The sequence below is a fragment of the Amphibalanus amphitrite genome, unplaced genomic scaffold (assembly GCF_019059575.1).
Source record: "Amphibalanus amphitrite isolate SeventyFive unplaced genomic scaffold, NRLGWU_Aamphi_draft 000152F_arrow, whole genome shotgun sequence".
In the NCBI taxonomy this organism is placed as follows: domain Eukaryota; kingdom Metazoa; phylum Arthropoda; class Thecostraca; order Balanomorpha; family Balanidae; genus Amphibalanus; species Amphibalanus amphitrite.
The window spans coordinates 247,097-265,000 of record NW_024881647.1 but is presented as its reverse complement, the minus strand read 5'-3'; the positions used below and the strand labels follow the sequence as shown (position 1 = coordinate 265,000).

The 17,904-nt window shown below is 48.7% G+C and overlaps 1 protein-coding gene across 8 annotated transcripts in view; it reads right to left on the bottom strand.

Moving 5' to 3' along the window:
• The window catches only part of LOC122382980, a 95,058-nt gene that overhangs the window by 30,118 nt on the left and 47,036 nt on the right, over window positions 1-17,904 (bottom strand). For 5 of the 8 annotated variants that reach the window (XM_043368989.1, XM_043368987.1, XM_043368986.1 and 2 more), the window contains exon 3: window positions 8,870-9,042. In XM_043368989.1, coding sequence (XP_043224924.1) covers window positions 8,870-9,042 — 173 coding nt within the window. Of the gene's footprint in view, window positions 1-1,737; window positions 2,409-8,869; window positions 9,043-11,916; window positions 12,417-17,904 lie in introns of those variants that run through there. The other 3 variants (XM_043368991.1, XM_043368993.1, XM_043368994.1) reach the window with 3 other exon arrangements.

The window sequence follows — 17,904 nt, the reverse complement described above, 5'->3', positions numbered from 1 at the left end:
GCTTAACTGCTAAAAATTTTAAGAGATAAGATAATTATTAACATTTCCAACCGAGCTTATAAGTTCACTTTAAATTTGATCGAACATGCTCGTACTAATTATCCATGACATTGCCAAAATTTGGTTCATCGCGATGCTAGGAGGAGCTAATTGACCACAAATCTAATATTGTTTCCAACGTGTTGACCGTACATTAAATGCTACATCGGAACCTGTTTCGCTACTCTGTATCTTACATGAATCCACCCGTAGTCAGGGTGGTGACGTGATCAATCCGGCTCAGTGTCCAGCGGCCCGCACTCCCTTCACACCGCGCCGGCCGCCATTTGCGGGCGCCCCCGCGCCGAGCGGGCCGGCCGGCGTCTGTGCGCCGCCGCCTGGCCGGAGCGCCCCCTCCCCCCTGCGTGTCCTTCCCCCACTACGCATTCCGAGGGGTGAACCGGCGCGGCGGCTGGCCCTCAAAACATGGGACCGGCAGCGCGGCCGCCGAGCGAGAGACGGTCACTGGGGCGCTGGAGCTCATCACTTGTCAGTGAGGAGCACTATCCTTTGTCGGCTGTTGGTGATCGCAATTGCTATCGGTTACCTAATTAAGTCATACGTCATAATCGTTCGTGGCATGAAAAGATAATTAAAATCGTATGCAAGAACAGCAACACAATGAATATTAGATGCACGCTAGCCGAAGTAAATAATTTAACATTTATACTCCTGTGAGAGAAAAGTACCGATGATCATTGTAACAGACAAGAGTCGTTTCCATTTCATTTAATTCTAGTTATTTCTACATAAATGGACAATAGCAGTTGACGTTAAGCCAAAGAAGAACAACAACAACAAAACATATTTATGCTTTCGGAAGCGAGGAATAATCACAATGGATGCGTTAGATTAACCAGCAACCCTTCAAGGACCAAATCATGAACTTATCAGCATGCGTGCCAAATTCTATAGTCGGTTGCTAAGGATAAGACATAAACAAATCTCTCAGGCCTACAAAGAGCTGATGAATTGGTCTCGCTCTCAAATGTTTGCCGGGAATAACTCGATTAACTGCTGAAAGTCCCTAATGAATATCGTCGTCAATGTATACCAAAGGTAGCGAAAACATTATCTCCTAACAAATGATTCTGGGAAAAAAAAACGTTTAATAAAACAGTGCAAAGAGATACCACCTAAATACACAGTGTCAGATTCGTGTTTCGCTGTCGCGCTCGCGGCTTCCCCGTGACATTCCTGGGTTTCCCGTCATATTGATCGATCATCAACACATCCTCATCAAAATGTGTTTACATTTTACTACGCTATGTATTTACAATTAAAGGAACCAGACAGATTCAACGTTAAAAAAATGTAATTCCTACGCGATAACTAGGACAGCTTGTCGTTAAAATATATGTTCAGCGCGAAAAGCCAGACAGTCTCGCCGATTAAATTACCAACCTTTCCTTCATGATTCACAATATCCAAACATGGCTAGTGGCTACCCAATTATAGCATTTATGAAAATTATTGTGGTCGACAATTTACAGAATCAGACAGCAGATAGCGCAGCTTCCGTTGAATACACCCCCCCTTTTTGTTTAACATTTTAAACATCCTAAATAAATCCCCTAACTGTGCCCAGACCAATTATTAGAAGGAACCTTTTTTTTGGAGAGAAACATCAGTGGGTCGGAACTGGGCAAAAGGACAGAAAGGTTAGCAGCCCAGCGCCCGACCAGATCCTGTCCAAACCTTGATCTGATGGTGAGGTTGCAGCTAGCCGGCTGATGTTGGCTGCTGAAGCTGTTGGTGACTCAAGGTTACCGGCCATCGGGTCCTGCTGTCGCCGCTCGGTCCTCTTCTAGCCGCTGTTCTGACTCGTCCCCGGGTAGAACTGTGCTGTAGCGCCGTCCGGCCGACGGGCCGTTCGGCCGGTTAGGGCCGCCCGGGCCCAGCCGACGCCTTGGCCCGTCTCTGCTGAATCCTCAACCCTGACTGTACTGCAGGGCCGTCCGGCCACACGGGCCGACCGGCCCAGCCGGCCTCCTGCCGTCGATCGTCAACTCTCAGGCCAGACTCTGACTCCCCACTGTCCTCTTCTCTCTCCCTGGCCTCATTCTCCCTCGGCTCCCCAGTGCAGCTGCCCATGGCTGACAGAGGCGTCTTCAGGTACTGGTGTTCGTCCTGGTCTTCGCGTGGTCTCCTCCTTCTCCTCCTTCCTCCGCCTCTGCGCCCGGGTTGTTTTGACGGCCGGGTCCCCTCTCGCCCCGGCCGTACCCTTTTGGTCCGGCGTGGCCCGGGGGCTGTTTGCCGGCGCGGCGGTGCGGTGACGCCAGCGCCGGCGCCCAAACCCCGGTGCACACGCCGTCGTCGCCGTGAGAGAATGTTGGGAAATTCGCGTTAAAAATGTAGCGCGTCAGCGTTACAGTACCGAACGAGGTGACATCAGGAAATCGAACATGAAGCTGGGAAGATTCATACCCGGACTGAGCAGAGGTACGAGTACCCACGAGTACGAGAGGTACGAGTACCTACGAGTACCTACGAGAGTACCTGCGAGTATATCATCAGCTCGACACAATAACTTGGATGTAAAAACCCACACTCCACGCTCTTCTTTTGCATTCAACACTCAAACCAGACTACTGCAGCTCCCCGTCTACGGCAGCTCCCCGTCCCAATCTGAGGTCATGCCACGGCGAGTGGGCGGGCACTGCGCTGACCGACTGCCGTGGTCGTGATTTACTGTCTAACCATACCGGGCCACGGCTACAGACGGAGCCGGTCGCTTTTCGGTCCCAGCGACCGGCCTATCGCGGTCAGAAATCTCGCCATATTGATGCCCACCTGCGGCCAGTGAGAGGATGCATTTGTACTGGATGTTGTCACGTGAGATTATGGAAGGCGAGGTTGATGTCATCCGCGTTGAAAAGACGTAATGTTGGAGTATGTTGTGCTGGCGTGTTGAGGGCACAATGAAATGCCTTATCTTATCGTGGTAAGAAAGGCAGTACTCAGACAACTTATTCGTAGTTAATAGTTATCACAAAAAGGCAAGGAAATAGGCGGAAGAACTTGGGAAATAATAAAATATTTATCTATTCTACAGTAGGTACAAAATCTTTTATCATTTATCTTACAATAAGGTTAATTAGACATGAGTGTGCAGAACCTTCAGGTGGCTAAGGACCATGCAGTAAACGTGACAGACTGCCCACTGTAAGAAATAATGACTGTCGTGGTTCGTAAATTCTGAAAGATCGCGTTTTGATTTTTAAAGAACATAACAACACAAGACATAGTTTGTGCAAATTAAGTTACATAAGCACGATTTGTTTTGATAAATATAAACACAAAATTCAGCAGCTTAACAATTCAAAACTGGTTATGAAAAGTAGAAACAAAACAGGCCCTTTCCTGTAAAACAATGTTTTTTCTCTGTTGTTAGAGCTGTTCTAAATGTATGTAGCCTTTTATAATGAAACCGCAAAAACATGCAGCATATTTCACGAGCAGAGTTTATATTACCTCTGAAATTGCTCGTTTGCACATACCTAGGTGACACCATTTGGCACGCAACTTCACTTCAACCGACAGTGGCAGTCGTGAGCGAACAGACCGCACCTACACATTATCATCAGCCACAGAGGTCAACAAAAACGTGCATAAACAGCCGACATCAGTGACACCCAGCAGAGAGGGCCGTCACGGCGCGTGCACTGCTCGGCGGCTGCTAATCGTCACGTCACGCCGACGCCGCGTCACGTGACGTCACCATGACGTCACGGCCGGGTTCACCGGGCACGGGGGAGTAGCGCGTCACGCTTCCCGTGCCGGCGCTACATACAAGCGGTGCATTGATGCGCCAACACCGGATTTGCATTAGTTTGTCTTGCACGGCATCCGAGGCTGCGCCGAACTTGCCGAGCTCACATCTCATCGTTAATCATCTCTCGTGTTTTCAAACAGGGCGCGGAATAAATTTAGGCGCTACATGTGGAAAATACGTCAACAAGAAAAATGAACTTGCAGGGATTCCCAGAACGCTCCCACGAAAACAACGCCAGCTACGCCTCAGGGCCAAACACTCCCAGCTCCATACCGCGATTTTTCCTCCCGCCCTCCGAAGCACCGTTGGTAAGACACCCACCCTGCACGCGTCTGGGAGGCAGCGGTCGGTGGCCGACATTTGGCGCCGGGGCGGCGAGATATCGACCCGCGCTGGCTCGGCTTGAGCTGCTCATCGCGGGGCAGTCGGCCGGTCATCGACCGACCTTCCGCACTGACAAGGCCGGTGAGGGCCGGAGCCGGTCGAACGGGGATCGACCGCGGCCGGTCGGAGACACGGCGACACACGGGCAGGGGAGAGAGAGAGAGAGAGAGAGAGAGAGAGAGGGAGGGAGGGAGGGAGGGAGGGAGGGAGGGAGGGAGGGAGAGAGAGAGGGAGAGAGAGAGGGAGGGAGGGAGGGAGGAGTATGTTGTAATGTTGGAGTATGTTGTGCTGGCGTGTTGAGGGCACAATGAAATGCCTTATCTTATCGTGGTAAGAAAGGCAGTACTCAGACAACTTATTCGTAGTTAATAGTTATCACAAAAAGGCAAGGAAATAGGCGGAAGAACTTGGGAAATAATAAAATATTTATCTATTCTACAGTAGGTACAAAATCTTTTATCATTTATCTTACAATAAGGTTAATTAGACATGAGTGTGCAGAACCTTCAGGTGGCTAAGGACCATGCAGTAAACGTGACAGACTGCCCACTGTAAGAAATAATGACTGTCGTGGTTCGTAAATTCTGAAAGATCGCGTTTTGATTTTTAAAGAACATAACAACACAAGACATAGTTTGTGCAAATTAAGTTACATAAGCACGATTTGTTTTGATAAATATAAACACAAAATTCAGCAGCTTAACAATTCAAAACTGGTTATGAAAAGTAGAAACAAAACAGGCCCTTTCCTGTAAAACAATGTTTTTTCTCTGTTGTTAGAGCTGTTCTAAATGTATGTAGCCTTTTATAATGAAACCGCAAAAACATGCAGCATATTTCACGAGCAGAGTTTATATTACCTCTGAAATTGCTCGTTTGCACATACCTAGGTGACACCATTTGGCACGCAACTTCACTTCAACCGACAGTGGCAGTCGTGAGCGAACAGACCGCACCTACACATTATCATCAGCCACAGAGGTCAACAAAAACGTGCATAAACAGCCGACATCAGTCACACCCAGCAGAGAGGGCCGTCACGGCGCGTGCACTGCTCGGCGGCTGCTAATCGTCACGTCACGCCGACGCCGCGTCACGTGACGTCACCATGACGTCACGGCCGGGTTCACCGGGCACGGGGGAGTAGCGCGTCACGCTTCTCGTGCCGGCGCTACATACAAGCGGTGCATTGATGCGCCAACACCGGATTTGCATTAGTTTGTCTTGCACGGCATCCGAGGCTGCGCTGAACTTGCCGAGCTCACATCTCATCGTTAATCATCTCTCGTGTTTTCAAACAGGGCGCGGAATAAATTTAGGCGCTGCATGTGGAAAATACGTCAACAAGAAAAATGAACTTGCAGGGATTCCCAGAACGCTCCCACGAAAACAACGCCAGCTACGCCTCAGGGCCAAACACTCCCAGCTCCATACAGCGATTTTTCCTCCCGTCCTCCGAAACTCCGTTGGTAAACCACCCACCCTGCACGCGTCTGGGAGGCAGCGGTCGGTGGCCGACATTTGGCGCCGGGGCGGCGAGATATCGACCCGCGCTGGCTCGGTTAGAGCTGCTCATCGCGCGGCAGTCGGCCGGTCATCGACCGACCTTCCGCACTGACAAGGCCGGTGAGGGCCGGAGCCGGTCGAACGGGGATCGACCGTGGCCGGTCGGAGACACGGCGACACATAGGCAGAGGAGAAGAGACGCAGGGAGAGATAGAGGGAGGGATGGGGGAGGAAGGGAGAGGGAGAGGGAGAGGGAGAGGGAGAGGGAGAGGGAGAGGGAGAGGGAGAGGGAGAGGGAGAGGGAGAGAGAGAGAGAGAGAGAGAGAGAGAGAGAGAGAGAGAGAGAGAGAGAGAGAGAGAGAGAGAGAGAGAGAGAGAGAGAGAGAGAGAGAGAGAGAGAGAGAGAGAGAGAACGCAGTCTTTTGGGATGCTCTACACATACGGACTCTACTATGCTGTATATTAATTTCATTTACGCCCCTCAAACTATTTGGCTTCACTTTATACTATAGGACTATCAGCAGCATCACAGCCCACATCAGCTCACATCATACGTCATCACACGACTCCGAGACACGCTACACGTCACACCACATGACGAACGCATCAGTGAACGAGGCCCAGGGCTCTGCGGCGCGTCACATCCAATCAGTGTCGGTTCTAAGTACGCCCGGCAGCGTTCCATCAATTCGCAGACCCCATCCCCTATATACTCCCTTCAAAGGTGAGCAAAATAAGCGGAGCTCTGCGCCCAAGTTGCCAAAGATTGCAGTGATGGGCCGTGGATGGAAAGCGGAATTCAACGGTATTGCGGAGTGATTGGATGGCCAGAGCTGCTCCTGTGTCATCGATGAAGATATATGTCGTCAAAATAGATCGCAGAAACTTGGTTTGAAGCTTGCAAATACAGGGTCTTTCATAATGAATGTTACTTTTGAAAGAGCTATTTCTCAGGACATATATGTTCATCATGTAATATGTACCATCACATGAAACAGAAACACATTAGCGTTTTTGCACATACAACTTTCATTTTAATGCTCCTCAGGAATTTTCCACTGTATCGCCCTTAATTAAGGCACAGGTTTCGGCCCTCTGACGAAGGTGTCGCATCCCGCACCTCACAACGTCTGGGTCCAGACTTCCAGCAAACCTCTCCACTGTGGTTCGCAGTGGATGGCTGCAGGAGGGTTTTGTCTCAGATCTGCCAAGCCAATGCGACTCCCCAAAACCAGTAGTCCAGCGGGGAGAGGTCAGGACTCCGTGGTGGCCATGGTCGCTCGGTGAGGCGGCCGATAACGCGCTCTTCGAAATTCTCGATCAGCCACTGGCGCAACAGCTGCCGTGGTGTACACTGTGGCACCATCCTGCTAGAACCACAGGCCGTCTCTTTGAACCTTGTCCCTGACCTGAGGCAGAAGCATTCCTTGAGCAGCCTGAGGTAAGCCACCCCGTTCAGTGTTGACCCAGGGGAGAGCCAATGGATGAAGACTTGTCCGTCGACCGTAATCCGTAATGCGTTTTAGTGGTGTCGAAATACTCTGCTTTTCCGTGAAGGAAAATTGGCGTTGGGAATTTTTTATTTTTTGGGACAAAACCCTAAACAATTTGCAACAATACGCATATAAAATTCACGCGGAAGTGATAAATTAAGAGCTCCTAACTAAATGTTCAAAAGTAACATTCATTATGAAAGACCCTGTAGATCAGAATGTTTAATTATTTATTCCCAGAGCAGTAGCATGCTCAAGAGGTACTAACTATTTTGATCAGCCTCAAAATACGCACTGCTCAAGAAAACAAACTTTTAAATGTGGGCGTTGGCGGCTCTGACGCATAATGAACTATGGGGAACACCAGCCATGCAATGTTATACAAAAACATGCAATTTTTGAGTCATTAACAGAAGGTTCATAAGTTTGATCCTGTGTATTTGCAGTTCTTTTACAACTTAGCCAAACAAATATATTGATATCTTACAATTAACATACCGTATCCGTCTGCCCCCAGGATACTTCCGTTGTATGCAGCCTGAGACTCGGCTCGGCACGTATGGTAAGCACTCAATACTAGAGTTAGGTACTACCGAGCCCTGAACACAGCCGACCGCTGAGATCGGTCCATAGCCGGGAGGGAGCCAGGCGTCAGGCCAGCGTCTGACGGTTTTAAACGGCTAGATAGTGAGCCAGCCGGGCACTACCGACCCATTACCGTGACTCGGTATAAAATATGCCAGTTTCATCTGAAGCAAAGCCTATGCAGACAGATCGACAATGACGTGGGTGTGGGCTGGCCCGTGTGCCATTCTGCGTGTCAAGTTCTCGGTGACATTTACATTTGAAGAGACGTGCGCACGGGCGCCGAACAAAGAAGCGGTGCTTTACACCGCGCGTTGGTGGGGATTTGATTTCCATTAAGCCCAGCACAAAGTAGCACTTTGAGGCGGCCCTCTTTGCTGGATTAATGAGCTGGGAACAACCCATTACGGCTTCATGGTTTCACGCAGTTGCATGCAATTATTGAGATATTTTTGGACAGGGTATAGCGTTACTCAAAGGAAAGGTGAAGCTGGGTCGTTACGTAAGATATGTAATTATTTTAAGTATAAATATATCCATATTATAAAAGTATGTATGCTTCAGGGAAGGAAAATGCGTCGCATTATGAATCCGAAATAATTAGCTATTCAGGCTGCTTTGGTGGATGATATTTCCAACATTATATCAACAAACGTAGTCTGAATGGTTGAATAGCCATGATGGTTACGAGCCCGGCTGTCCGTTAGCTTGCTGCGCAGTAACACAGATCCAATACCTAAGTTAATCCACCATTTGCACGCGCTCCGTATACCAATATTCGGAATTGAGACGAACATTTTGACATGCCATACACTCACAGGTAGGTTAGATGGAGATCCTTGCATTGTGCAATAGTTTTCACAGGCCTAGACAAATATGTAGAATATCATAGAAGATCAATTCTAAAGACGCTGAAATGCATCGGTGGATTCAATCCACAACATTTATGTATAGAGTTCTAAGCAGAGTTCAGTTATTTGAACTAGTTACTTGAAACAAATGAGCCATTGCGACCAAACCGCCAATGCCCTGACAGCCGATAATTCCAACAGGCTAGGTCCGCGGGTCTACCCATCCTCCCACTTACTGAATGCGCGCCTCATGTAGTTGGCGGCCAGCCGCAGGGTGGTGATCTTGTCGATCTTCTTCTGCTGCTTGCTCATGTAGGCGGGACCGACCATGCCGCAGATGGTGTTGACGCCGCGGTTGATGCGGTCCCGCCGGTGTTTCTCCGCCTCATTTCGCGCCTTCTGGCCCGGACTGAAAAGGAAGAAATGAAAAACGTAAGAAAAACGAAACACAGGTGGTGTGTACTGTGTATGAATGGGCGCAAAGTAAGTGATGGGAAACATGTGGGAGAAATCTAGGCGGGAAACGTAGGAGACGTGTTCGAGACGGAAACACAGGTAGCGTTTCGGCGACGGTCAGCAGAAGAGTGGTGGAGACGGGAAGCACAAATGTACTGCTCGAGTATGACGTCCCAATATGACCCTATACCATAATGATAGGAATGGATAGGGTCTATCCATTCCTCCAAAGAACGATTTATGTCTGATTTCACTTGGAAAGACCTCACATGCCAGTCACGACTAATTCATTCAACAATGCAGCAGAAACGCCGTAAGAACATAATAGCTGGGCTGATTTAAGCCCGCAACAGTTTTTAAAGGACTTGGAAGGTCACGGGTTAAATCACCCACTCCTGACAGATTACTTGACCTTTGCACGATTTGGCAAAACAATCAACGAGCAAAGCCTCCATGCAGCAGGGTCGGTTCGTTGAATCGGCGCAGAAATAGCTCCAAGCACCGCCGTATAGCGCTTATCACGAAGCGGTACCATGAATATTGAATACACCCCACTGCGTTTAATGGATTCTTTGAAATAGGCGCAACGGCTTCGTGGCGTCAATATCCACATACAAAAGAAATTGCCGAAAATGTGCCAGAGCGATGCGACTCAAGTTATCAGAACGCTTAAGCTACATTTAACACAAATTTAACACTCAGTGACCTACTAATTGCGTGCTCTTCTGGTGGTCTATGCTCGTGTCTGGTCATAAAAAGGTTAGGTTTATGTCGGATATCATTAATCCCTACATAGTACATACAGCCGCCGCTGGTTCACGGCCGACCAGTTGAACGATACACGCGTCCTCCACGCGGGTATCGAGCCCTTGCATGACGTGATCGCTTGTGTTGTTTATAGCTAGCATGGCAATACATCGATTACAGCTTCTCATTGCATGCATCTAATCGCGCAACAAAATGGCCAGTCACCGCCTCACGAACCACAAACGATAAGTGGATAGTCATCTGGCCCTCAAGGCCGGTTCATTGACCCTAGGTCGGGTGCGACTGCGGCTCCTCGATGATACAGTCCGTTAGAGAGGCATCCAATGCAATTCATCCGCAACAGAAGCTCGCTACGGTATTATTAATGACCTACAGCTGGCGCGGCGAGCAACACAACAGCAATGTGCAACGGGACAAAACACACCTGACGATCCGACCCGTACGGGCAAAACGCCGGCGCAGTGCACCGGAACAAAATACCTAAGACACCTGGCGCACCCACACAAGCGAGAGCCTGAGAAAGGTCGTGCCAAGCCTAAATAAGTTTGTCTCACTTTTGGCACATAAATCGATAGGCTAAATTGAATAAGTCGTATTTCAGAAGTTGAACTTATCTGCAAGAGCCAGGTTCCCAAAATTGGAAGCGTTTCGAGATCTCCTTGTGGGCACATCTGCCAGCAATAAGCTCTCAGGGACGCTGGTGGAGCGGCTCAGCTCGGCAGTTCTACGTACTGGTACAGAGCCCCGCCGCTGCCCGGCGCTCCCCGGCACGTCAGTGAGCTGTTTGCACAGCCCGCTGCAGTGCCCCGCTTACCGAGCAGCGAACAATGACCTTTGGCGCCGCCCGCCCGACAAGTCCAAACAGCTTCAGCTCCAATTCGTCAGCCTGTTTGAACTTCGAAGCTCGCACACATACGGACTGTCATGCTTCAGTTTCTAATGCCGGCGAGACGTTCGGTGTAAGCCTGACATTTCTGTTTGTGGGTGTTTCATTGTAAAAGGTTCGTTCTTCGCAGTTCGGCATGTAGATGGTGCTGTTAACCTCACTCATTCGGCAGCGGGTAATACGGTGGGAAAGGCTCACGGCTGAGTCCCATGTACGGCGACTCGGTACAAATGACGCCCGCGGGGCCGGGTAGCCACTGCATGCCGCCGAGCTGTTCGCTGCCCGAGACTGCAGCGAGCGGCCGGCAAACGCCAAGGTCAGGACGGTTGGTGCAGGATCCGCCGTCTCCCCGGCCGCAGCTCGTTAATTTTCCTGTCACAACGCTTAGTTCCTTATGGTTCTGCAGCTCTCATGATTCGATGGAGTATAATTTCGATGATAAATTGAGCAGACATACAACAAATTGAGCCCCCATGCATCACGTAAGTGCCTTTCTTAGTGAGCATCGAGCAAGGTAGGAATAAGCTCGATGCACAATATTTTATAAGCAAATAAAAATATTCCTTATTAAACCGACCACCTACCAAATGACAAATGCCTCACAGTTGTCGGTGTTGTCGGCCAAAACAGCGCTATAATTTAGAGATCACAGCCTTGGAGCGCATGTCGGCACCGCGAGCCGCCGACCGCGTTCTCGCCGCCGCTCGCACGCTATCGCCGTGTCGGCGCGGCGGCGCGACTGCCGGCGGTCGGCGGCCGAAAATAGCGGCATTTTGGCCGAGCGGTCAGCCGCGAAACGCCGTCCATCACCGCCTGAACGGGGTCGGTCAGGGTCGCCGACTGGGAACAGCTCATTCCGCAGAGAATAACGCTCCTGGAGCTTGGTCAGCCATTGTCCGACAGCTTAGCGCACAGAGTGCTTATTCAGGGCGAAATTAAAGAAGAATTGTTAAAAAAGAACACCACTAACGAACACAATTCACCAAATGAAGCCTGGCTGAATAACTTCCCCAACTTTGTTGACAAACGACATATATAACAATGGCAATTACCAGCTTCAAGTATGCACGATTCACCAAAAAACCGCCCAGGATGTTTGAGGGTGTCGCAACCTCTGAAGTCCCACAGGAGTCATTACCCTTGCGTGTTTCCGGCTCAAACGCCCACACTTACTCGATAACGAGAATGGGCATCTTTGTGCGTGGGGTTCTGCTCTGTCAGATCGCCCACACTCAATCCGCTAGCGGCCGCGCTCAGTGGCGCTGCCACGGGTCCTCCACCAGCAGTGTCACACTTCACAGACGTCCTGTCGTCCAACTGTGACTTCCACAGGCTCTTCACGCACCCCTGGTCCGTCCTCACTCAGCACTAACCCCTCACCGCGCCGGTCTGAGTCGGTACTGCGTTTACCGCTCTGCTCGCACTGCGGTCCGCACTGCTCGCACAGCCAGTCCCCACTGCTCGCACTGCCGTTCTCTGCACCGGGTGCACGCTGCAGACCGCCGCACCGTCCGCCGCCTGCGCCGTTTGCGGTCCCTCGCACTACTGCCGCGGGCCGAGCGGCGCGCAAGTGGGCTGTTTTCCCGCCGCTTCGGCATAAATCCGGCCGCGGCAAGATGTTGCACAACCCGGTCGGCGGCCGTTGGGTGTCTGTGCGTGCGCGCCGCGGCCGCACAGGAACGCACAGCGGCGCAGGAAGGGGCCCCGGTAGTCCACTGACGTCATACTAACCTAGCCGCCGGCGGAGATATGTGTCATCTCAAACAGAGAAGCTCACCGACCACACATACAACCGGTTTATAACGCAGCGACCGGTAATTCTGACTAGAAAGAAAGGGTAAGGATGACGCATCTGTAAAAACGTATCCCATTCCACACAAAAAATGTTGAATAATGTTATTTTTATCAAGTTTGACTAGAGTAAAAAGAGATCATGTCATCATTCAGCAAAATATCAACTCTGCTGAGGCGGTTGGATTGTTGAGAGAGAAAGTCAGCAAAAGTCAGCATCACCCGGAGAGGCGCCCAACCAAGCTATCACGAATAAACCGTCTTCATTGTTAGACAGTGTACTAAACCACTAACTCCGCCTAAGCATGCACCTCTAACTCCCATGTACACACAATTAATCTTCTGCATTTGTTAATCACGAGTCAAACGCCGCATTCATCCACCCGATCTCTTGTAATGGCACAGCTTCAAAGGTTACTGGGCGAAGGCATGCTAACAAATCTTTGTCTGATGCGATGCAGATGCCATTTGCATGGTAACGACGCCCGAAGAAGCTCCCTAGATGCACGACAATGTTTCAGACTCAATGAAAAGTTTCTGCGCCGCTCAGACTCCATTAGAGCAGATCTGGAGAGAGGTAAATGAGGAAAAGATAATTGGTTACAGTAATTACAATCGTGAGAAATTCGCAATACTTTTATCGTTTCGTGATGACCTTTTGCAGCTGCAAGTTTGACCTAGGCAGTTCGGTATTTAAAGAAAGGGTAGTTTCTTATGTAAAATGTATCAATCAAAAACGTTTTCTTAAATAGACACACGCTAATTTGCAAAAGTGTGTAGGACTGCGAAACTTCCTATTTTTAGCAGCTCGCAAGGCAATGAACAAAGGACGTGTAAATTGTTCGTTGGTCTCATCACCTGATGATCAGTCTTCATTGGCATTCCTTTACTTAACATTAAAATACATGGACATACCATTATGCCATATTCCTAAATACATAATTGCATTTGTGATTAACTTCACTTGGCGCATCTCGTTCCAAAATATTTTTCTTTGAAATATTCCGTCCGTCCGACGACTGTTAAAACATTCTTTCTAACGGCTCACAGCCACTTGTCGCGGTGTGACACGCACACGAAAGCCATAGAGCAATACACGCAGGCTTCACTCCAGCAGCGATCCCTATTGCCATGGCAACGCAAACAGCGCCATCGCCGGCGCTGAACAGACGCCAAGCAGCTCAATCACATATGTACAGCGGCCCGCTTACAGACCCGGAGGGCATTGCCAGTCACGCGCACAGCATCGATAGATGGCTGTGCTGCCGCGCGTCTGACCCCCGCACCGACCCCGGGGTTCGGGAGCGACGGCAGCAGCAACAACTTGGTGGGGACCGGATATACCGGTGGGCGGTGGGTAGTGGGCGGTGGGTGCAGTTGGTAGACGGTGGATGGCAGGCGGCGGGCGGTAAGCGGTTGATGTTGAGCGGTGGGTAGTAGTCACCTAAAACGGGTGGGGAAGTTGAATGACAGATATTACCTAGTTAAAATAAAGCAGCTCTGTAATGAGCGGAGGCGAACAATGATGAGCACCAGACGTTAGGAGTCGTGAACGACGGGGGGTGAGGCTGGGCGACAGACAGATCGCCTGCCTTCCCCCTCCCTCCCCCATCTGCTCCGTCTGCACCGAACTGATTGGAACAGCTCTTACCGCCTTTGGATTCCAGACTTGCTGACAGGCAGTAGCTGCACCTATCCGACCGTGTAAAACAGTACGGGCCGTGCAGAGTCGGCTGTAACAGGCTGTGTTCGACAGCGCATCGTGGCCAGGGCACGGCAGGCCAGCACCGCGCCGCGCGCCACGGGAACCCTGTCTAATCACCAATCAGCGACGGATGTAATCGGCAGGTTTGGGGAGATTGTATCGGTACAAAGACGTCACTACGGTCACGACTAGACTGAGAATGCTGCAGACAGGTCCAGTTCGACTGAAACGCAGTTAGAACATATACTCTGTCCAGTTTTACCCTATTGTACATACAATTTTCAGCGTGCAGTGTGTATCCTTGAGGGTTATATGGGTACTGAACAAAGATCCCCGCAGAAATGTTAGATCGCACTAGATGCATTGCCAAATATGCAAACTGTTCAACCATCATTGATATTCACCACGGAATCCACGAAATGGAATCGTTCATATTGTAGGGACTGTCCCACCTTAATATCATGCATTTTATGAAGAAATAGTATGAAGCGCTCTAGCGAGGAACATCTTGATATATGTAGTTTGAATTTCAAATGACCTTTTCCTCGATAATTAATTGAAAATGTAATAAAAAGCAAATATTATATTGTTTGGCAAATTTTCGAACAACAGTTCATTCTCAAGCCACATGAAACAATTGACAACGAAGTTTTATAACTGCCGCCAAGCCACTTTTTTTAAATTCTTACACGTGATATACAAAGTGGTCTTCTTAAAATCGGAAAGCTGAACTAAATCGATCATATCCCAAGCTGTTCTAACTCCACCTATTCCACATATACATCCACACATACATGACCATTAAAAGTAATATGCGAGCACACCCACACAAATACATACAATATGGTTCTTCTTGGTCGTGGATCGTGTCACATTAAAACAAAAAATAACAATACAAACACTTCGAAAGTCTCGTAGTAGATCGTGTCGTAAAAGGGCGGTTCGGTTTAAACAATCATACAAATGCATACAACTAATATGCCGGCACTCCCACACAAATACATACAATATGGTTCGTCTTGGTCGAAATCGTGATCGTGTCGCATTAAAAAAAAAGAAGACAACAACAATAACAATACAAACGCTTCGAAGTCTCGTAGTAGATCGTGTCGTACAAGGCCTTATATGTAGTGTCGTAAAAGGTTCGGTTTAAACAATAATACATAATACATATGCATAGAACTTCGAATCAAGCGCAGTAACAATAAACCACACATGATTTACAATGACAGCCAGTGGATAATGAAAACAAACGACTATCATTCTATAGTATGGGCCATGAAGACATATTGGAGTTGAGCTTTGGGTGCTTCTTTTGGATAAGGAGAGATTCCGCGATTTTCCTATCTGGGTGATCTTTCGACTTATACAAAATGCGTACTTTGAGAGGTGTGCCTCCTTCGTGGGTGGAGTGACACTCCTGAAAAGGCTAGGGGGAACAAGACTCAGTCTTGTTCCCCCTAGCCCCCCAGTTCAGAGAGGCTAGGGGGAACAAGACTCAGTCGAGAACTAGAAGAGACAGGACCCAAGAACCGTGTGATGGGTTCCTTACACTTCCTTATGTAGATGAAAGACTCCTGTGCGAAGTCAAGAGGAAAGTGAGACAATCAGGCCTCAATGTAAAGTTAGCATGGAAAAATTCACAAAAACTAAAAGATAAACTGGTGAGATCAGCACTGTGTAAGCCCATATGCCCAGGAGGTCAAAGATGTCACACATGCAGCTCGGGGTTCTCTGGGGACTGCACACAGAAAAACTTAGTCTATGAGATTACATGTACTGTCTGTGAAAGCAATGGAGAGACCGTAACATACGTAGGCGAGACGAAGCGCCCGGTGCGCTTACGATTCAATGAACACCTGAGGGACGCGCTCAACAAAACACGCGACACGCCCATGGGCGATCATTTTCAGGAGTGTCACTCCACCCACGAAGGAGGCACACCTCTCAAAGTACGCATTTTGTATAAGTCGAAAGATCACCCAGATAGGAAAATCGCGGAATCTCTCCTTATCCAAAAGAAGCACCCAAAGCTCAACTCCAATATGTCTTCATGGCCCATACTATAGAATGATAGTCGTTTGTTTTCATTATCCACTGGCTGTCATTGTAAATCATGTGTGGTTTATTGTTACTGCGCTTGATTCGAAGTTCTATGCATATGTATTATGTATTATTGTTTAAACCGAACCTTTTACGACACTACATATAAGGCCTTGTACGACACGATCTACTACGAGACTTCGAAGCGTTTGTATTGTTATTGTTGTTGTCTTCTTTTTTTTTAATGCGACACGATCACGATTTCGACCAAGACGAACCATATTGTATGTATTTGTGTGGGAGTGCCGGCATATTAGTTGTATGCATTTGTATGATTGTTTAAACCGAACCGCCCTTTTACGACACGATCTACTACGAGACTTTCGAAGTGTTTGTATTGTTATTTTTTGTTTTAATGTGACACGATCCACGACCAAGAAGAACCATATTGTATGTATTTGTGTGGGTGTGCTCGCATATTACTTTTAATGGTCATGTATGTGTGGATGTATATGTGGAATAGGTGGAGTTAGAACAGCTTGGGATATGATCGATTTAGTTCAGCTTTCCGATTTTAAGAAGACCACTTTGTATATCACGTGTAAGAATTTAAAAAAGTGGCTTGGCGGCAGTTATAAAACTTCGTTGTCAATTGTTTCATGTGGCTTGAGAATGAACTGTTGTTCGAAAATTTGCCAAACAATATAATATTTGCTTTTTATTACATTTTCAATTAATTATCGAGGAAAAGGTCATTTGAAATTCAAACTACATATATCATGCATTTTACTCAGGATCGCCACAATCCCTTGCATAATGCACTTGGCAACTGGTCGCGGGAACTCCCCTGAAAACCACTAACATAATCCTTCCCTAAAACGAGCTCTGGCGCGGCAGGCGCGACGTGTTGGTTATGTTTTCCCGTTCCACTTTGGCCACTCTACTTTGCTGAGGATGACCTACTCAAGCCGATTGCCTCGTGGAGCCGGCCCAGCCCATGGCGCGGGGGTGGAGAGGTGTCGTCCCGGACTGGTCCGCGCCGTTCGGTTACGTACTGAATCCTGTGCTCTACCGGGCAGTCCTCGCCCTGGGCCGCACCCTTCGGCGCTAGTTCTGGGCCTTCTGGCCTACTCCATTTGGCCCCGGCCCACGACTTAGTCAGTTTAACACTCAGAAGCTCAAACCTGGTCAATGACCGACGACGGTGTCTCAGCCCTGAGCTCGGGTTTATTCAACCTGACTTCTAGCCTATATAACGATAGCTCAGATCGGTCACAATCCACAGCACACATGTCAACAGCGGACTTTGCTCGGCCCCGAGCCCGATCACTCAAGGTTTAATTTCGGTATAATTTTATTTTCTCGAGGCTGACTTCTATTTTCAGGCCAATATCATATGCTTCCACCCACTTTCTGTGAGTAGGTAAGTGTTTCTTTTTCACAAAAGTGTGAATATGACATGCTCGTTTGATGCCGACCCATTTAACTAGTTTACACGGCATGTCTAGCATGTGTTTTACCGCACTTTATCCACTGAATCCCACGTGTATGCTCCAAGTTTGATCCACCGGCTTCAAACAAAATCCCATTGTTATTTTTAATCCCCTGCTCCAAGTTTAAGC